The sequence below is a fragment of the Oncorhynchus keta genome, chromosome 25, assembly GCF_023373465.1.
Source record: "Oncorhynchus keta strain PuntledgeMale-10-30-2019 chromosome 25, Oket_V2, whole genome shotgun sequence".
In the NCBI taxonomy this organism is placed as follows: Eukaryota; Metazoa; Chordata; class Actinopteri; order Salmoniformes; family Salmonidae; genus Oncorhynchus; species Oncorhynchus keta.
The window spans coordinates 11,244,131-11,265,990 of record NC_068445.1 but is presented as its reverse complement, the minus strand read 5'-3'; the positions used below and the strand labels follow the sequence as shown (position 1 = coordinate 11,265,990).

At 41.7% G+C, this 21,860-nt stretch overlaps 1 protein-coding gene and 1 long non-coding RNA gene across 10 annotated transcripts; both read left to right on the top strand.

The window, feature by feature from the left end:
• The first annotated feature begins 133 nt into the window (after window positions 1–133).
• Window positions 134–4,515, top strand: LOC127911670 (uncharacterized). Of its 4 annotated transcripts, none has more exons than XR_008078849.1 (12): window positions 134–1,013; window positions 1,143–1,196; window positions 1,289–1,342; window positions 1,463–1,516; window positions 1,735–1,788; window positions 1,891–1,944; window positions 2,070–2,123; window positions 2,272–2,711; window positions 2,857–2,910; window positions 3,027–3,076; window positions 3,262–3,315; window positions 3,454–4,515. It is a non-coding gene; the product is annotated as an uncharacterized LOC127911670 (long non-coding RNA). The 4 variants fall into 4 exon arrangements; XR_008078848.1 differs by having other exon boundaries at window positions 1,143–1,207; XR_008078846.1 differs by having other exon boundaries at window positions 134–1,196.
• A 7-nt stretch (window positions 4,516–4,522) lies between these two features.
• LOC118358168 (endoplasmic reticulum mannosyl-oligosaccharide 1,2-alpha-mannosidase-like) lies at window positions 4,523–20,708 on the top strand. 6 transcript variants are annotated; one of them, XM_035735690.2, is made up of 18 exons: window positions 4,523–4,674; window positions 7,859–7,965; window positions 8,072–8,152; window positions 8,246–8,427; window positions 8,640–10,237; window positions 11,068–11,211; window positions 11,724–11,832; window positions 11,930–12,045; window positions 12,182–12,300; window positions 12,493–12,605; window positions 12,826–13,005; window positions 13,105–13,253; window positions 13,494–13,682; window positions 13,855–14,045; window positions 14,909–15,029; window positions 15,146–15,340; window positions 15,505–15,636; window positions 15,890–20,708. In XM_035735690.2, exons 6-18 carry the CDS (start codon window positions 11,107–11,109, stop codon window positions 16,094–16,096), a joined length of 1,926 nt encoding a protein of 641 aa, XP_035591583.1. In that variant the 5' UTR covers window positions 4,523–4,674; window positions 7,859–7,965; window positions 8,072–8,152; window positions 8,246–8,427; window positions 8,640–10,237; window positions 11,068–11,106; the 3' UTR covers window positions 16,097–20,708. The 6 variants fall into 6 exon arrangements, with proteins under 6 accessions (XP_035591583.1, XP_035591584.1, XP_052334587.1 ...); XM_035735691.2 differs by lacking the exon at window positions 8,072–8,152; XM_052478627.1 differs by adding an exon at window positions 10,336–10,462 and having other exon boundaries at window positions 7,859–8,427.
• Window positions 20,709–21,860: the final 1,152 nt, after the last annotated feature.

The following is a 21,860-nucleotide window of genomic DNA, read 5'->3' as shown; positions in this document are numbered from 1 at the left end:
CTAATTTCCTCCAGGGGCGCCATACCACTATGGCTGACCCTGTAAAACAGCACATCTCACTGCACAGATACGGTGTAGGTGCTCTTGGATGGCACCTTGAGAACTGTCAATTTGGTCATTCTAAAACCCCAAACAGCAAGCAATGCAGGTGTAGAAGCACGGTGGCTAGGAAAAACTCCCAAGAAAGGCCAAAACCTAGGAAAAACCTAGAGAGGAACCAGGCTATGAGAGGTGGCCAGTCCTCTTCTGGCTGTGCCGGGTGGAGATTATAAGAGAACATGGCCAACATCTTAAAATGATCATAAATTACCAGCATGGTCAAATAATAATAATCACAGTAGTTATTGAGGGTGGAACAAGTCAGCACCTCAGGAGTAAATGTCAGTTGGCTTTTCATAGCCGATCATTAAGAGTATCTCTACGACTCCTGCTGTCTCTAGAAAGTTGAAAACAGGAGGTCTGGGACAGGTAGCACATCCGGTGAACAGGTCAGGGTTCCATAGCCGCAGGCAGAACAGTTAAAACTGGAGCAGCAGCACGGCCAGGTGGACTGGGGACAGCAAGGAGTCATCATGCCAGGTAGTCCTGAGGCATGGTCCTAGGGTTCAGGTCCTCCGAGAGAGAGAAAGAGAGAATTAGAGAGAGCATACTTAAATTCACACAGGACACCGGATAAGACAGGAGAAATACTCCAGATATAACAGACTGACCCTAGCCCCCCGACACATAAACTACTGCAGCATAAATACTGGAGGCTGAGATAGGAGGGGTCAGGAGACACTATGGCCCCATCCGATGACACTCCCAGACAGGGCCAAACAGGCAGGATATAACCCCGCCCATTTTACCAAAGCACAGCCCCACACCACTAGAGGGATATCTTCAACCACCAACTTACCATCCTGAGACAAGGCAGAGTATAGCCCACAAAGATCTCCGCCACGGCACCACCCAAGGGGCGCCAGGCGGGGTTGATGGGGGAAGCTGGACCGCCAGGCTTGTCTGGATTGGAAGTAGGTTTGAAGTAGACTGGGAGGCATTAAAGACAAACCCCATATTGGTTTGGAAAACTGTTATTGCTCAGTACTCACAATGTCTATAATGGCTTTGTAGAATACTCTATCAACCTGTTATTGTTACAGGGTGTTCCAGGTCCTTTTGGATGGGCTGGGGCTGATGGACCACAAGGGTAGAAGGTATGATATAGGTATGATGTAACCACGTCGTTATCATGGTGATGATATCATGCTGGAGCTGGACAGTAACATGAAGTTTCCAATTTGTCTAGGGGGACAAAGGCCCTTATGGTGTGGTAGGGGATTCTGGAAACGCAGGCCTTAAGGTACGTATTGCCAGTACAGGTTTAAAATTGTAAAATGATGCTGTATTCATGTATGAATTACAGAAAGCTATTTAACACACATACTGTAGATTTGATTGAGTTATTGTTTTCTAATGACAGGGCGTGTCAGGAAGAAGAGGATTGAAGGGTGACATGGGAAAATCTGGACCAAAGGTAGTATATCCAAAATCCTATTGCAATTCATCTTGATAACATTACAAATCTAAACCTCATGCACAGCATCCTTAATTGCACATATACATGTATGTACATTTTCTGTGATAATGAAGTAGACATAACAATGTATTGAGTTGTTCAGGAGAACAGCTGTTACATGTTGCTCAGTAGTAAGTCTGTCAGTAAGACTGTCTGAATGTCTATGTTGTGTCCAGGGGCCAGAGGGTCTGCTGGGCAACAGAGGGCCCCAGGCGTCCCCTGGATTGGAGGTAAGAACACAGAGACAAGAGTACTGTATCTGAAATAAACAATACTTCTTTAGCTGTTGGTAGATGTTGGTTGATGTCTTTTGTACTCATCTCTACTTTCAGGGTGTGTCTGGTGAGGCTGGGCTTCAGGGAGCAGTTGGCCTACCAGGACCTCTGGTTAGTGCTACAATAATCTCACGTCAGATACAAAATACACACATTAATTTTCAGATATGGTCACCAGAAATAAATGTCTACCGCGTTTTTGGACATGTCAGCATGACCTTTTTCTTTCTCTTCAGGGACCAAAAGGTCGACCAGGCCCTGAGGGGAGACAAGGCCAGAAAGGTCAAAAGGTCAGGTCAAGCTTCACCATTCATCTGTTTTTACATCTACTTCTGTAACACTATTTATCCTACTCTGACATCCTACCTGTATCACATCCACCTCATCTACATTTACTGTAGCTATGTGATGGTGGATTGCTCGCTTTTCTTTTTTCAGGGCAATGATGGTCGAAGTGGGAATCCAGGAAAGACGGGACACATCGTGAGGAGGGTCAGAATGAAGCCATGCCTTTTTCACATATTACAATTTCTCATTTCAATGTATATGGGTCTTGATTCTTGATTCTAAAATCTGTTTATGTTACCATGTAAGGGGAAAATAGGGAAATCTGGAAGCAGAGGCTGAAGAGGAGGGAGAGGAGAAAAGGTCATCACTATTGACTGAGAGACATTCGGGCCTGATTATGCACTAGCCATACCATACAGTATCATGTGTCTTTAACCTTTAAAACACTGCTAATGGTTTGCAGCGGTGAGATCTTGTGTAAAGGTCAACAGGGTATAACATTTTTCTATAGATTGAACCTTTTCTTTGAATTACAGGGAAAGAGGGGAGATTTTAGTTCAACCAGACCTCCAGGAAGACAAGGGCCTTACGTAAGTTCTTTTTAGTAACCATATCATTTGATCTGTTTTGTAAATGCCAGGTGGTTAGCTGTACAACTCAATCACTGTGTCCCCGAAACACAGGACATAACTACCCTTGTTTCTATATATATATGTCTTTCTCTGTTTCTCTAAGGGGACACGTGGCATACAAGGAGAGAAGGGTGAAATGGGTGAACCAGGAGTCGAGGTAAATATGAAGCATCAACAGGGTGACCATATGATTCAAGAAGTACAGCACTTTGAACTATACGTTCCTAGAAGCTCATTCTATGTCATACTGATGTCTTTCCCCTGAACTTGCAGGGAGAGAAGGAAGAGATGGGACGGACAGACCCTCCTGCTGTTCAGGGGCTGTAGGTACTCTCATTTATCCCAAGAAGCGTATTACACATGAGTCCGATGTACTGTGCATGAATTTATTTATTTAGAGTCACTACAGATACATTTTGCCTCCATCATTCCCATGTTCATATCCCTATACATTTCCTGTATTTAATGATGGACACAGCTCCATGATGTGTCTGTGTGTCTGTTTCAGGGGACACAAGGCCCTTTGGGAGAGCCAGGGAGCGATGACATTAAAGGAGAACAGGTGAGATGTACTATCTAGTATCTGTCTATTTGGTCTTACTCTGAAAGCTTGACTCAGTGTTTTCTGTTAAGTACGCAACATTATTCGTGGCATTGCTATTGAGTTGTATTGACTGTGATTTGTCTTCTGTCTTTGTAGGGAGACATTGGTCCTCATGGGGGGTGGGGGACCCCAGGTCTAACTGGACTTCCTGTGACTTTCAGTGATATGCTATTGCTATTTCCTTGACTTTTCTGAAAATAAAGTAGGATTTTTATTACAGAGAATAATTCAATTCTAACGTGATTCCTTTTCTCTGTCTATAGGGTTTGTTTGGAGAAATGGTATATTACTCTAAATACAAATACCTGCATGTGTTCCGTCTTTTTTAATGCATACCTTGATGTGTTCTGTACATTTATTATGTGGAGATTGGTGGATTGACTGAGGGCACAGACTAAATGGACTATTCACCAGAATATCAGGGTCTAAAAGGATTTGCCGGAAAATCAGGTCCTGTTGGAGTGAGAGGCCTGCCTGTGAGTATGACCTTCCTCGCGTCACCCCACATTACCAGCTGCGTTACCTCTATTTAATGAAATAAAAAGGATTCCTGACCCAATCTACATTTTAGTCATTTAGTAAACATGCATATCCAGAGCGACGTACAATTAGTGCATTCATCTTGAGATAGCTACATGTAGGTGGGACATATCTCAGTCATAGTAAGGTTCAGAGAGGGGCAGGGACTCTGCAGGGACTCTGCTGTCCTAGGCATCAGGGTAAGCTGGCTCCGCCATTGGGGTGCCAGGACAGAGAAGAACACTGACTGGGCTGACCGGGAGCTGACCTCTTGTGGCAGAACGAAGTGCTCGGGTGTGTTGGGATGTAGGGTTTGAGCATAGCCTGAAGGTAGGAAGCATCCCGGGCAGTGAGTTTAACTTTCATATTGTGCTTGTTTTTCCTTTTATATATCAGGACCTCCTGGAACCTCTCTGAACCTTACTCTGAACCTTACTCTGAACCTTACCTTACTCTGAACCTTACTCTGAACCTTACTCTGAACCTTACTCTGAACCTTACTCTGAACCCTACCTTACTCTGAACCTTACTCTGAACCTTACTCTGAACCTTACTCTGAACCTTACTCTGAACCTTACTCTGAACCTTACCTTACTCTGGCACAGATCAAGGCAAGTTGTTGGTAATCTGTCAAAGCAAACCCCCCTGACCAGGACCCCAACTACCTCCTGATCCAGACTCTCCTGGACCCTTTGCACCAGGACCTGTGCTTGTTCATAGATCCACCAGATGGCACTAAAGAACACCCGGCTACCACCTGCTTGGCGCTGTGGCTGTCCCAGCCGAACTTCACGAACGGTATGGGCTTCTTCCACAGGAAGCAATGTTCCCTCTCAGCTGCATGCGTGCGGGGGCTCGCAGTAGCCCGACTTTCTAGAGTTTTACCCCTTAGTTAACACTATCAACGTTTCTCTTTACTGTGAGAATTGTGATCAAATCAATGCAATATTAGCCACTTTCAATGCAACATACCGAAAAAAACTAACCATACAAGAGATGTTGTTGTAGGCACAATACATTGGAGTAGAATTCTATTGCGCAGGAATCCGCCCGTACTCTACACAGACTCGTGCGGCATTAACAGTCAGAGCTGCAGTAGGCCTATAGCAAATTGACCATTGCCATATATGGATATGTGACATTTACTTTGAACTGGACTGTGTTTTCAGCTGTGGTCGTGAGTAGATGAGCTTGTTTTGACATGTAGCAACATGTCCACATTTTATTCATATCCTTTGCTAGTTAGTAAATAATTAGTCCCAGTTATAGATCATTTGTAGTCAGTAATAGGGGAGTGATTGCTTCCTACAAGAGCACAAAACATGTACATTTAAAAGCAAGTCAGGTAAAGATATTTTATTTTGTCTTAAAGGGGCAGTGTTGTATTTTGAGACACGCTTGAATAAGCGAAAGTAGCCAATAGGCAGAGGGCGCATCATTTGTCTGATTCTCTGTAATAATGGTATGGGAATAACAATGCATTTTATTTTGTAAAGTGGTTTCTTGCATCAAACAACACAACAACAAGTTCAGTCACTTCCGTGTCTGAAGGTCAAGTGGATAAACAGGTTAATGTCAGGCCCTGCATGTTTTTTCAAAAGTCTCATGGAATATAGGCCTACTGTACATTGAACACCACACATTGGTTGCTACTGTAGCCTGAATGATAGAACAGCTACAGTTGAAGTCGGAAGTTTACATACACCTTAACCAAATACATTTAAACTCTGTTTTTCACAATTCTTGACATTTAATCCTTTCCTGTTTTAGGTCAGTTAGGATCACCACTTTATTTTAAGAAGGGGAAATGTCAGAATAATATTAGAGAATTATTTATTAAACCTTTTATTTAGTTTACATACACTCAAATAGTATTTGGTAGCATTGCCTTTAAATGGTTTAACTTGGGTCAAATGTTTAGCCTTCCACAAGCTTCCCACAATAGGTTGGGTGAATTTTGTCCCATTCCTCCTGGCAGAGCTGGTGTAACTGAGTCAGGTTTGTAGACCTCCTTGCTCACACACACTTTTTCAGTTCTGCCCACATATGTTCTATATGATTGAGGTCAGGGCTTTGTGATGGCCACTCCAATACCTTGACTTTGTTGTCCTTAAAACTTCTTGGCGCACCCATCCCGTTAGCGGGATCATTTTCATCAACATCCGCTGAATTGCAGAGCGCCAATTTCAAATTAAATTACTAAAAATATTTCATTTTTATGAAATCACAAGTGCAATATAGTAAAACACAGCGTAGCTAGTTGTTAATCCACCTGGCGTGTAAGATTTCAAAAAAGCTTTACAGCTAAAGCAAACCAAGCGTTTATGTAAGGACATCTCTCTCAGCAGACAAAACATTACAAACTGCTAGCAGCAAAGTAGATTGGTCACGAAAGTCAGAAAAGCAATAAAATGAATCGCTTACCTTTGATGATCTTCGGATGTTTGCAATCACGAGACTCCCAGTTACACAATAAATGTTCCTTTTGTTCCAGAAAGATTATTTTTATATCCAAAATACCTCCATTTGGTTGGTGCGTTTTGTTCAGAAATCCACAGGCTCAAGCGGTCACGACGGGGCAGACGAAAATACATTTTTTCAATAGAAGAGAAAGAGAGAAAATGTCTGCTCCAAGCTGTTGCGCATGCACAACTCTGCTGGCACCCAGCCATCCACTGACGTGATCGTCCTTGCTCATTTTTCAGAATAAAAGGCTGAAACTATGTCTAAAGACTGTTCACACCATGTGGAAGCCATTGGGAAAGGAATCTGGTTGATATCCCTTTAAATGGAGGGAAGGCATGCAATGGAACAGGGAGCTTTCAAAATAAGAGGCACTTCCGAGTTGGATTTTCCTCAGGTTTTCGCTTGCAATATCAGTTCTGGTATACTCACAGACAATATTTTGACAGTTTTGTAAACTTTAGAGTGTTTTCTATCCTAATCTGACAATCATATGCATATTCTAGCATCTGTGCCTGAGAAATAGGCAGTTTAATTTGGGTACGTTTTTCATCCAAACATCAAAATACTGCCCCCTACACTCAACAGGTTAAACCATTTTGCCACAAATTTGGAAGTATGCTTTGCATTGTCCATTTGGAAGACCCATTTGCGACCAAGCTTTAACTTCCTGACTGATGTCTTGAGATGAACACGTCTCCTTCCTGACCGGTATGATGGCTGCGTGGTCCCATGGTGTTTATACTTGCATACTATTGTTTGTACAGATGAACGTGGTACCTTCAGGCATTTGGAAATTGCTCCCAATGATGAACCAGACTTGTGGAGGTTTATAATTTCTTTGAGCTGATTTCTTTTGATTTTCCCATGATGTCAAGCAAAGAGGCAGTGAAGTGAAGTAATCTGTCTGTAAACAATTGTTGGAAAAATTACTTGTGTCATACACAAAGTAGATGTCCTAACCGACTTGCTAAAACTATAGTTTGTTAACAAGACATTTATGGAGTGGTTTAAAAACGAGTTTTACTTACTCCAACATAAGTGTATGTACACTTCCAACTTCAACTGTATGTTATGGAATGCATTTTATCCATTGTTTTTAATGGTAGGCCTACATTATGATCAAATAGCCACATTAGCCTACTTGGCCACTGTTCAAACTGTAACATAAAGCAGCTACAGCCAGCCTCAGTGTTCACAGTAAATGCGCCCTGAAAGTTGCACAACATTTTCACAACGTTCAAGTTTGCGTGTGCTCAGCAGACCTGAAATGTGCTTGGTGTCGAAAAAAAAAACCAGAGGTAACATTGACAGGAACTATATTGATGCTAAATGACTTAAATGTAAAATGTAAATGTAATTATTTTCATCACAATGTGACACCTTCTCCATTATATTCTAACAGCATTTTAAATGTACAATATGTTTATTAGATTTGTGTGGGAGCAGTTGTACTCTACAGCAGCAGAGAGATTGAACCCTGATCAGTTTTTGACGTGAAGGTTGTTCCATGTTCCAGGGATGTGTTACATTGATCCTAACCAGGGCAGCCCAGCTGATGCCATTCTGGTCTACTGTGACTTCACTGCAGCACCAAAGAGCTGTCTGTCTCCTCTCCAGCCTCAGGTACTTCCACATACACCTCTGGCTCTGGGACCCTCTGAACTATAGATCTGTTTTTCATGTGGTAATAACATATGCTATGTGTGTTTGAAATTCGTTCAAACCTCAGGTGCCAATGAAGGCTTGGCTGAAGGATTCTAGGACAAATATCTCATTTCATTGGTTGAGTTCAATGGAAAGAGGCCTTCAAGTGAGGCTCAAATCCAACCTTGATTCTGTCTTGCTCTCGTGTCCTTAGTTTGATTTGATGCTTTGAAACCACACCTTCCATTTCCTCTCCCAGTTTGAGTATTCAGGACCGGATGTAGTGCAGATGAGGTTCCTTAGGTTAAACAGCAGGCTCACCAGTCAGAACATTACCTACTCCTGCCAGCCTGGGACAGACAGTGATCAGGGGAAAGAGAGTTGAAGTTCCTGGCAGACACACGAAGACAAAGTTACCTGGGGACATTACGAGAGTGTGTGGTATGTTTTCAGACTATAATGATGACCATGTACTGTATTAGATGATGATGATGGTGATCAATCAATCAAATTGTATTGGTCACATACACATAATTAGCAGATGTTATTGCGGGTGTAGCAAAATGATGATGAAGAGGAGGGGGCTGTTGAGGGATGGTGAAGAGAGAGTCACTTCAGTGCTTGTAATTTACTTTGTGTTTCCTTCTTGGCAGTCCTCTGAGGAGCTGGATTCCGGAGACCGTCGTGAGTCAGGGTTCCAGTTTGAGAGCGAGGACCTCGATTTGCTTCCACTGAGAGATCTGGCAGTGTTAGGAAGCAGTGACCTCACACAGGAGTTTGGATTCACTGTCGGGTCTGTGTTCTTCAGCTAAAGGAAAGAGAGACACTCTCTCTAAGGACTGATAAGAGCAGAGACAACAATGAGACAATCACCAGACAACCTCCAGCTAGTGGGGAAATGACTCAGAGATACTGGAAAGAGACAGAGAAAGGCATCAGCATTTCTCCACTTCTCATGACAGAATTGTTTATTGACAAAGTAGAAGTACCAACCAACAGGACAAAGTGTCTGTTTTCTCTCTCCAAAGGTTAACCAGTTAACAAACATGAACTGGTTGGTCTGTGGCCAGGGATATTCTTGAGAGAAGGTATCTTTGTATTTTGTGTACACTGATTTCATTTGTGATATTGAAACATGCTTATTCATGTAATTGGTTTAAATGATGGTGGTTTCCTTAAATGTTTTTGGTGCTATAATTCTGTTTTTTTTTTTACAAACATTCCCATACTTAATTCAGGTATGTTATTGACCAAGAGCACTGGTTTACACAACCTTCACTGCCGCAACTTAACAATGTGTCCCAAATCTGTGCTCACTCTACCCTTACATCCCAAGTTAGAAACTAAGGAACATATCAATATTGATCCCTTGGTCAAAAAGTAGGAAGACTAATACAATGAGGACTATTAGGAGCTATGACAATTAATTAATTGTATTTGGTGATAACATTTTATGCATTATTGCAGCACCTGATAGATGCAGTAGCCTAACTACCATTGGTGAAATTGTAATGTTCTGATGTCTGTTGATACAGAGGAACAATGCGGTACTATAAAACATGTTGTCAAAGGTGATGTATATAGGTCATTCAATAAGACCAACGTTGACGTTTTCTGTAGATCCGTTGTGTCTCCTGTGTTTTTACCTCACTGCACCTTATTGTGATGTCCCTGCTAGAGGTTTATCTTTGTCCCTCCTCAATTTACCACATGATGTTACACCCTGACCTGGCTTTATTCTACCATGAACCCCAACCTGAGAAGCTCTGACAAGGGAAAAATGACTCCCCAGTTCTGTGAAAAACAGTTCTGATTCGAATATATATATAAAATCCATATGCTCTCGTGTTTTGTAATATGCACACGAGATACCAGTAATTGTTTGGGGTTCAACTGAAATATATGAATAAATTAAAGTATTGTACTAATTTATTCATAATTCATTGGTATTGCCCCTCCACAAAAAGCACCCAAACAAGTGGAAAATATAAGCCATTTTAATTAAAACTCAAAGCACTTAAAAAGCGATGTGATTTGACTACATTAGATTAATGAACATTAACTACCGATGAAGAAGCTATGATGTTTCATGAAAATAATCGGGCGAAGTGTTGACATGAGAGAAAGGCGATAACTACAGTGTATAGCCCTCAGACATTGTTGCCCCTGCTCTGATCGCTCAGATGACTTTTTCCTGACACTGAGCATAGACATTTCTGCTGCTGTTGAGTAGAGGACCATTCTCTTCAAGGTAGGCAATCATTTTAAACAAACACTTGCGTTTATCCTGTAAGACATGCTCCTCGTTTATAGCGAATTGACTGTACTCGTGTAACGGCTTGGTTTTAGTCTGTAGGCCTCGTAAATGCCTCGGTCTCTAGTCGCCCTGTGAATCGGTCAAGCCTCGCTCAAGACCCAGGACATTGGAATTGGGAGCTCCGAAGAGCACAAGAGACGATACATTGTAGTTTAAAATGTAAAGGTATTTCTAAATTCAACGTCTGTAGTTTTAGCCTGGGTTTTATTGGCAGACAGTAAATTATTATGTAGGTTTGGCGCTGCTGTTTCACATCGTAATTAACAGCTGTTGCGCCAGGACTCCTGAGGTGAATAGCCTCCAGGCTTCCTCGTCAGATGGCATACAGTATTACACAACTAAAGTCATGTATTTCCTTTCTAAACTCATTTTACTTGTTTAGGAAAAAATGTAAGAAATATTTTTAATAGTGAGGACAAGTGGCTGACAGGCTGCAGTAGGTGTGTAAAGTAAAATGACTTTAGTGACAGCAGCAAAATGTAAACGAAACTGCATTGCCTTGTTTTCAGATTTGATTTCTCTATTGAAACAAAGTGATCCGTGTGTATATATATATATATATATATATATATATATATATATATATATATATATATATATGTGTGTATGTATGCATGTGTCCTCAATATTAAAAGTAGCTTAATCTGTTTTGATTTAATAAACCACATCTCTCTACAGTTGAGTTTGTATCAGAGAAGATAATGTGTCACCTATATATTGCATCTGCTGTCATTTCTAATTGGCAGCCCACTTTCTCCCTCTAGCACTGTGCCTATGACTTCACCGTGGGGTGGGCTGGAGACATGAACCCACCATCAAGGACGGACTTTGTGTCTTTAACCCTCACTGGACAAGGAAGTGGCATCTATAATAACAGTAATCAGTGGAGAAGACAGTCCTGCTGGAGGGTGAGTGATGGCTGAAAGAAGTCAACCAACTTACTTATCTCACACACTGATCCGATGACTTATTATGTGCTATTTACAGTTTATTTATATGCTGTAAGGCATATCGCTCTGAATGTTTTGTACATCAAATGTAGCATGACATTTTAATGGTTTACTGACTTGAATAAAAAAATGTCTCAAAGTCATAATTGTGATCATAACCATAATATCTTGTGATAGCCACTCAGAAAGGACATGACTGGTGCTCAGACCTGTCACTGTTAGTCAGTAGAGGTATGACCGTTGTTTATCAGAAGAATACGACGCTGCAGTGCTTCTGTATAGTAGCAGCATGTTACTATAGTGACGCAGTTGATCAGACATGTAGCACAGTGTGTGACATTCAGTGATCTTGTCTCTCCTGACGGACAAGCCAGCGCAGTCAATTTACAAATGAGTTTTTATCTAATTCACCCTGTGCTTATGGCTTTGTCATTTTCTCTCTCACCCAAATTGCACCCATATATCCACAGAAATGGAAACTGTTATCCAGATTGCAGCGCAACCTAATCCTCTTCACCGTGGCTCTCATGTTAGTTTGTGGGATTGCTACTAACCCCAGTGTCACAGAACATTTCCGAGGTAAGTCCAGCAAAACAATGGAATTGTTATAATGTATGGTGGTGACTGTTCCAGAGGCACCAGAGACTGAGCATTCTCCCCTCTGCTTCCTCCCCAGGCTTGGCTGTTGTTGCGAAGGAGGAAGGTGACCATGCTCTGAAACCTGTCATCCATGAGGTCCAACCTGAGTTGGACAAACTGAACCGACAGTTAGTACCAGAGTCACCTTCAGAGGTTGGTACATTCCACTCCTCTGCTTTACTACTAAAGCCAACCTTTGACTATGACAAAATATGTGGATTGACACATCCAGTAAACTGGGTTTCTGAAGTAAAGCTTTTCCCTCCCTTTACCATGTCTCTTCCTTCAGAAGCAGAAGAGGGCAGCCCACAAGCGGGGGCCACCCGGCCTGCAGAACCGACTGCAAAAGAAAGGGAACTTGTCAAATACCCAGGTGGAGAAAGAGGAGGGAATGAAGCCACTTGTTAAGTAAGACTAGCCTCTAATCAGTGGAGAGAACTGATGGACTGATTGATAACAACATACTGATACACCTTTATTGCATGGGTTAGAGAAGTGGATTGTGATGCATAATCTGAATAAAATATACAACTCGATTCCAAGCAAATATAAACATGTTTTCTTGTCTTCTCATCTTGACTGGCCCCTATGTGTGTTTAGCTGGCGTGTGGCCATGATTGACCAAGCCACTGAAAGAAGAACTGCCAAGGAAGAAGCGAACAAGGTGGATGTCCCAGAGGTTGAGCAAGAGGGCCATTCACACAAGGAGCCAGGTCTTTGCCATGTTTATGCCTCTACTGTCTCTCTCTGTCTCTCTCTGCTCAAACCCTCCATAGCACCCCTTCATGACCATGAACAACAGCTGAGTTTATTAACCACACGTTGAGTTTGATGTGTGCATGGCCTGAAAGAGACTTAAATAGAAGTTGTGAGTTCATCATTCTGGAACGGACTTGGATGGTGGCCTATTATCTTGGCACGTGTGTGTTTCAGAAGTCGATAGGCTTGAGGCAGTACGTGATGCTTTCAGACATGCATGGAAGGGCTACAAAGAGTTTGCCTGGGGGAAAGATGAGCTGAGGCCCATGTCTAAGTCCTATGGAGAGTGGTTTGGCCTAGGCTTGACCCTAATTGATGCACTGGATACAATGTGGATCCTCAACCTCAAAAAAGGTACCTACAGTACATTCATGATCCTGCTTTTCTATATACCTTCTGTATCAGAGTTTTCATGGAGTTAGACCATTAAAGTTTCTTGCCCTCTTTTGACAGAGTTTGAGGAGGCTAAGACCTGGGTGTCCACAGAGCTGTTCTTTGATAAAGACGTGGACGTGAACCTGTTTGAGAGCACCATCCGTATCCTGGGCGGCTTGCTAAGCACTTACCATTTGACTGGAGACACTCTGTTCCTGGACAAGGCTGTGAGTCACGTACAGGGAGACCTATAGAGAGCTGGCACTTAGTGTTTCTGCTGCTGGGCCTCTGGCACTTCTTCCTCCAGTCCCTCTGCCTCTCAAAGACCCTTTCATGGGCTGCTGCTAATTTTGCTGTTGGTCATATGAATTAAGTCCTGAAATTCTCTTTGGGAGATGGGGGTCTGGTTAAGGAAACCAAATTGATGGGCATTTCTGTTTTTTTATTTTATTTTTATGACTTTGCAGAAAGATATAGGAACGAGGTTAATGCCTGCCTTCAACACCCCATCCAAGATCCCCTACTCAGATGTGAACATTGGGAAGGGTACGGCCCACCCCCCTCGATGGACGTCGGACAGCACTGTTGCGGAGGTCACCAGCATCCAGCTGGAATTTAGGGAGCTGAGTCGCCTCACTCAGGACACACGCTACCAGGTAAACCAAGCCACAACAGAGTATCAGGATCTGTTGGTAATGTTCATACCAACACTCAAAAGCAATGTTCCAATGACAGGACTCGATTTGACGTCAGGTTTGATTTATACAGCACTCTATCAATCATCTCTGACGACATTTAACTGACTTTCTCCATCCCCTTCTTCTACAGGCTGCAGTGGATGAGGTCATGCAGAAAGTCCACAAGCTGGAGGGGAAGCAGGATGGCCTCGTCCCCATGTTCATCAACACCAACAGTGGCCAGTTCACCCATTTGGGGATGTTCACGCTGGGTGCACGGGCAGACAGCTACTATGAATACCTCCTCAAACAGTGGATCCAGGGAGGCAAGAAGGAGACGGCGTGAGTAAAACTCTTTTCTAAACACTTTCCGGTCTACTTTTCTCAAGCCTGTATATGAGGTTTAGGCTGACGCTAAGTCAGGTCTAGCCACTCAGGTCCTGCTGATCTTGTCTAGGCTCCCTGATAAGTACTGGGGGCAGGCAGCGGAGTTTTCCCTGCTCTAGCTTGCTGTCATGTTTGACAGTCTCATAGCTTGATCTCCTCAGAGCTGTCCCTCCCCTAATGTAACTGAGATGACTTAAACAGCCCAAGTCTCTCTGTTACCTGTAGTGCTGGACAAGCTGTGTGGATGTGAAGGAACAGCTGTATGTCGTATCAGGCTGTGCATAAGACTGAACATTTCATGACTCTGTCTGGTGATATTTGCTCAACTTCATGCACAACTAGGTCTTCAGAGCTGCCTTTATAAAACATTTACCCTAAGTTGGAACAGCTCTCTCAGACCCAGCACAGCTTGAGGACAGATTTGAGTTATTGTACTATGCTTTAAAAGTAGTTCCTTGTATTTTATTTTTTTCTTGGCTCAGTGCTATATCAGTTGGTGTTGTGGATTCTATGGGACACATTTAAAATAACAGAAAATTACGCAAGTACCATTAAGCTGACTGCTTCTCAGTATTTGTGTAGTTATAGACTATATTCGGTGTATGCACCAATTTGTAAGTCGCTCTGGATAAGAGCGTCTGCTAAATGACTTAAATGTAAATGTAATGTAATATTCCTTTAAGTCAAAGCAGTGTTGTGCTTATACAGAGCAGTACAAATAAACAGATGTGCTTGGCTGTAAAGCTGTGGCTGTTTTGGGTGTTCCTCGGGTTGTGCTCCAGAGTGCTTGGCTATAAAGCTGTGACTGTGTTCCTCAGGTTGCTGGAGGATTACCTGCAGGCCCTGGAGGGAGTGAAGAAGAACCTGCTGAAGAAGTCCTCTCCGAACAGGCTGACCTTCGTTGGGGAGCTTTCCCATGGCAGGTTCAGCCCCAAAATGGTTAGGATACTGACTATGCACACTAGATGAGTGTGTGTTGAAAAAGCTGCTGTTTTCTCTAGATTGTGTAACATGGACATGGACTTTCTCCACTGAACCCCCCTCCCCCATGTCAGGACCACCTGGTGTGTTTCCTCCCTGGGACCCTGGCTCTAGGGGCCCACCACGGCCTGCCAGCAGAACACATGGAGCTGGCCAAGCAGCTGATGGAGACCTGCTACCAGATGTATGCCCAGATGGAGACTGGCCTGAGCCCTGAGATTGTCCACTTTAACATGCACGAGGGCAGCATCGGAGATGTAGATGTGAAGGTAGGGGTGTGCTCTGAACAACACTCACAGCAGAGATATGGTTATGATCAACACCCAACTGAAGTGCTATTTGGTTCCTGACAATTTCTTTCACTGTTGTGAAGTGTCTATTTTTGTTGATGCAATTAATATTATTGTTTCTCGTGTGTGTGTCATTACTTCAGCTTGCAGACAGACACAACCTCCTGCGCCCTGAGACGGTGGAGAGTTTGTTCTATCTGTACAGGTTCACTAAAGACAGGAAGTACAGGGACTGGGGCTGGGAGATCCTCCAGAACTTCAACAAGTATACCAAGGTGAGCGAGCACAGTCACTAACCAGCCTAGACTACTGTAAATACTGTAAGTAAATGAACCCGCCTGGTCCCAGATCTGTTTGGCATGACGATAGGAGTCATCTGGAACCAGGCTACTGAGAAATGCATTGTTAAAGTGAGTGATGAATCCTTATGTGTTAATTGAGTTAGTATTCCACAGACGTTACGCATCCTTCTTATAATAACGTGTGATAACAACATGTGATAACGTAATAACATGCGTGTCTCACCAGGTTTCTACTGGTGGCTACACGTCCATCAACAACGTCCGGGACCCAGAGTACCCCAGCCCCCGGGACAAGATGGAGAGTTTCTTCCTGGGGGAGACTCTCAAATACTTCTACCTGCTGTTCTCCGATGACCCGGAGCTGCTCAGTCTGGACAAGTATGTGTTCAACACAGAGGCTCACCCCCTGCCCATCTGGCCCACTGCACAGTGAGAGATACACAGGGCAAGTCAACATGAAGCACATATACAGTAATACATCACAGCTCAGGGCTTGGCTAACACCAATATATCTAGTTATTCCTTATTGCATATCTCAGTGACTCAAATTTGGGTTGGTTTACCCTCTCCTAAATCGAAAACTCTGGGGAAAAAAATGCCTATTTTTAAAAGCCATTATTTGTTTAAAAAGTGATTGTTATAGCCATGATGGGGAGGGGTTGCAGCAGTGCTGGGGTGAGATTGAAGCGTAGTAGCTTTGATATACAGTGGGGCTCCACGCAAGATCTCACCCTGTGGGGTCAAAATGATCACAAGAACGGTGAGCAAAAATCCCAGAACCACACGGGGGGACCTAGTGAATCACCTGCAGAGAGCTGGGACCAAAGTAACAAAGCCGACCATCAGCAAGGGCATTGAAGATGAAACGTGGCTGGGTCTTTCAGCATGACAATGATCCCAAACACACCGCCCGGGCAATGAAGGAGTGGCTTCGTAAGAAGCATTTCAAGGTCCTGGAGTGGCCTAGCCAGTCTCCAGATCTCAACGCCATAGAAAATCTTTGGAGGGAGTTGAAAGTCCGTGTTGCCCAGCAACAGCCCCAAAACATCACTGCTCTAGAGGAGATCTGCATGGAGGAATGGGCCAAAATACCAGCAACAGTGTGTGAAACCTTGTGAAGACTTACAGAAAACGTTTGACCTCTGTCATTGCCAACAAAGAGTATATTATTTCCTTATTAGGGTCCTTATTTTCCACCATAATTTGCAAATTAATTAATTAAAAATCCTACAATGTGATTTTCTGGATTTTTTTTTCTCATTTTGTCTGTCATAGTTGAAATGTACCTATGATGAAAATTACAGGCCTCTCATCTTTTTAAGTGGGAGAACTTGCACAATTAGTGGCTGACTAAATACTTTTTTGCCCCACTGTATATTTGGTTATCTTTGTCTGTTCTCGCCACATTGCTGCTGAGAGGGCCTGTCTATCCTCTGATGACAGTTGTTTACTCAGAAGGAAGAGTGGAAAACATGACAGGCAGCCAAGCTATGTCCTTGGATCATCATGGTTATTTTGTACACCAACACTAGAGAAAGATATGAGCGTGACTGGACTCCAAGATGTGCCTAGATTGGAGGCAGCAGCAGCCTGAGAGGAAGTGCTAGTTTGACAGAATACAGCACTGAGTGACCAGTGACACTCCCTATCATGGACTTCCCACATGAAGAAATTCTATAGTATACTATGGTATAAATCACTGTAGTGTATACTGTAGTATTTACAGTTAACTATATTATAAATACTGCAGTAAAGGAAAACAGTAGTATACTGTAGTATTTATTATAGTGTTTTTGTTTTATTATCTTTGACATAGAAGGGGAGGCTTTCTCCTTCCAAAAACCTACTGGAGAATCACTAATGAAGCACATTTTCCATAACCTGTAGGTAGGTAGGACTGGGGTCTGAATGGAGAGTTCAGAGCTTCTGTTCTTTTCTATAACCTGTAGGGAACACAATATATAGTCTATACTTGGCATATAGGTTTCTCACTTATGGGTGGTGCAAATTGGGATATGGGAGAGGGGATGGGCAGGGTATATGCTAATTAAATACTGTAGTATTTACTATAGTTATAAAAGTGTAGTGTTTTTGTGGACATTACTGTAGTATTTACTACAACATTCTATAGTAGGTTCTACACATAATTGAGGGATACTACAGTGTGTAGTATAACATACTACAGCTTACTATGGAATTCTATAGTATGTACTGTAGTATTCATTTGTTTTATGTATGTGGGTTTACAGTAAATGACCAAGTATTGTGATAAAACATTCTGTGTCCCTGGATCCTCTCACTCTCCGGTCTCTTGATCGCATTCTTAAGAAATGGTTTATACAGATTTTGAAAAGAAAATCAGTCTGATTTTAATTGCATACTGTGAACCTTTTTGTGTATGGGGACTGCAAGCACTTATTGTTTAATTTCCTTGTGTTTTGAATTTGACTGACTCAGCTGCTATTATATTTAATGAATGTTACGTTTTCCTTATTTGTCATGCTTTCCTTTGTTGTGGGGTCAAACTAGTGTAAGTTGGAGTGGACATTTGGGTAATTTTAGTTATACAGATGTTTGAGATTTAAGCTGAATTTAGTTAGTATCATTTGAATTAATTTAGTGTATTGTGGTATACTACAGGGCCTTCAGAAAGTATTCATACCACTTGACTTATTCCACAATTTGTTGTTGTAGTCTGAATTCATAATTTATTACATAAATGTATTCTCTCACCCATCTACACACAATCCCTCATAATGACAAAGTGAAAACCCTGTTTTTAGCAAATGTATAAAGAAATGTAATGCATAAGTATTCACACCCCTGAGTCAATACATGTTAGAATCACCTTTGGCAGAGATTACAGCTGTGAGTCTCTAAGAGCCTTGCACACCTGGGTTGTACAATATTTGCACATTATTATTTTCAAAATTCTTCAAGCTCTGTCAAGTTGGTTGTTGAACATTGCTAGACATCCATTTTCAAGTCTTGCCATAGACCTTCAAGCTGATTTTAAGTCAAAACTATGACTTGGCCACTCAGGAACATTTCAATGTAATCTTGCTAAGCAACTCCAGTGTATATTTAGCTACACTCGCAATAACATCTGCTAAACACATGTATGTGACCAATAACATTTAATTTGATTTATTTGGCCTTGTTTTAGGTTATTGTCCTGCTTAAAGGTGAATTTGTCTCCCAGTGTCTGTTGGAAAGCAGACTGAACCAGATTTTCCACTAGGATTTTGCCTGTGTTAGCTCTATTCCATTTTTTATTTTTATCATTAACTCCCTCGTTCTTGCCAATGACAAGCATACCCATAACATGATGCAACCACCACCATGCTTGAAAATATGAAGTCTATATTTGTATTGACTGGGTGTTTTGGTACACCATTTATAGTGTAATCACTTCACCATGCTCAAAGGGATAATCAATGTCTGCTTTTTTATTTATTTTTTACCCATCTATCAATAGGTGCCCTTCTTTGCGCAGCATTGGAAAACCTCTAGTCTTTGTGGTTGAATCTGTATGAAATTCCCTGTTCAACTGAGGGACCTTACAGATAATTGCATGCGTGGGGTACAGAGATGAGGTAATCATGTTAAACAATTATTGAACACAAAGTGAGTCCATGCAACTTATGTGACTTGTTAAGCAAATATTTACTCCTGAACTTATTCAGGCTTGCCATAACAAAGGGGTTGAATACTTGATTCAATTGTAAACTGCAACACAACAAAATGTGGAAAAAAAGTCACTGTGTGACTACTTTCTGAAGGCACTGTATATCTGGATAGGCTGTATCATTCCTGTAAATATCTATTGGGAATGCAATATGTATATTTTTCACTCTCATGGTTCTATTTGTAGTAGTATTTTATTTAAACGTTTTTGAGACTCAATTCAACATCCTAGGTATATAGTGTGAGATTTTCTTCCCAATTGGAATGTTCAGCGCTCTCCTCATTCAGTGTTGCTTCACTTGTGCCTTCAACGTTGCCCTGGATAACCTTATGAAACTATTTTGACATCATTCATAAATTGCTGTTTTGTTATGGAAATGTGGATAGTTGTGCACAGATTTTTGTTTTACATATTCATGGTGTGGAATAAGGAATGTCATTTTCCAACAGTCTTTCAACCATTTGCTGGATGTACATCCGTAACTTTCAAAATGTGCATGCACTTATAGCACATATCACGAAATAAGGGCTCTCTGCTTGCTATCCCTCTTTCACATTTCTGATCAGTTATTATACTGCTGGTTGGATTTCAGATTCCTTTTTTAGAACTCTGATGTTTCTCAAAATGGATTCTAAACGGTTTTAAACCAAAGATATCCTGGTTATTACAATATCTGGAATGAATCTACACTTCATTCTGTGAGGAATGACAAAATAAGCCATTTCCCTAAGCCATGTTTTATAACAATGTAACTAAGGACTATTGGAGTTTTTGATACAGCATCTGAAGTCAGCTGCAGCCTGCTGACAGCTGTTAGCTAACCAAGGTCAACAGCGTGTTAATACTGTCTTGGTTAATCACGTCTGCTGTTGTTCTGATTCCCTCAAGCTGTGGAGGACCATTTTTATTTCAAACTGCTATTGCCATATACCCACCTGGGACCTCAAGGCAAAATAAGAAATATAAGTTATTGTATTTTTCTTGCATATTGTAAACATTTGCAGTCAATGTTACACATTTGTCAGAATCTCTCCATTTCAATTCAAATATGCGCCTATGACATTTGCAACACTGTATTTTGGAACAGCCCGTTTGATGAGACTGCAACACCACTGACTCAGATGGAAAGTAGTACACCCATGTCTTGATTTAAATCTCTTTCAAACTTGGACATGAACATGCTAAACCAAAGGCTGGGAGCTAATGAGACTAGTGTTTCTGGGTCTGTGAACTGTTTTTAAGTCATGGCCTTTCAAAATGTGTTATGAATCATGTCACTTAGTTTTATTAAACCATGGACCTGCTTTAATTTTGTATAAATGTCAACATTAAAATACTTTTATTGAACATTTTACAACTCTGTCACTCGATCATTACAATCCATGTCGAAGGCATTTCATCAGTATCTCTCCCTCTCCATTTTCACCCACTGGGCGATGGAATCTGACTCCATCTTACAGGCCTTTATAACAGCGTCATTGGCCTCTCTGGGAAGTAAGATTGCATGGTATAATATTAGCATTGAATTGAAACCATGCCTGTGGTGGTACCGTAAAAGATACTAAATAATATTCTAGAGTAAATAATTGTATACTGTTTGAATTTACAGTAGTTGATTGTGGAGTGGAAGAAAGTCAAGTGCGATTTTTGAATGACGTAAGTCCTCTCACCTCAAATCCAAATGGTGAGCCCCCTCTGAGTTGCAATCAGTGATGAGCTTAAGGACTTTCTCACCTACAGAACAAAAGTCATACACATTTTATTCATATCTTACTCTTCCATTTGCCCATGGGTCCAGGTCTTCATTGGAGAAAATGTTGCTGGCTGTGGAGAGGGCTGATAAGGCAACAAAGAACCGAAACATAAAGAACAAAACAGCACTGAGAAAACTATACTATGGAAAAATCAAGCAGACTAGGGTGACATTACAGCCAAGTGTTCTAGAAGCAAGCCATGTGTACTGCATGGGAATTTCAAATGATGTCGAAATGAGCAAGGCAGCAGGGTCATTCCGCCAAACAGTTGCCATCTCAAGAATTTAAAAAATACTATAGTAAGTGCCTATAAAGTGCCAAATAAAGCAACAGGGTTGATGACTTAAATTAGAGTACTTTTGCCATTAAAATGCTCAGTCTGATCTTGTGGGGGTGCTGATAAAAATGTAAATAGATTTACATACACAGCCCTGGTTAGCGGATAGGATCGTCTAAACTCTATAGCTTACCCAACTTACCCATTTAATGTAGGAGGTTACATATGCAAATAAAAGATGTGGTCATTGGTCAGAATAATCCGATTGTGATGTCATGCTGTGGGCCAAAAACTCCATCCCACCTGAACAGGCTGAAATTCCAGGTGGGTTTTTGTTCTTCAAAAAGGGTGTTATAATTTTCACAATTTCAGAGTGTTAATTCAACCTCATAGTGTGGAAATACATATTTTTTTTAAAGAACTAGCATCACATTGATAACTGCACTGCCCATTTAAAACGAGGGACAGGGGTTTTTGG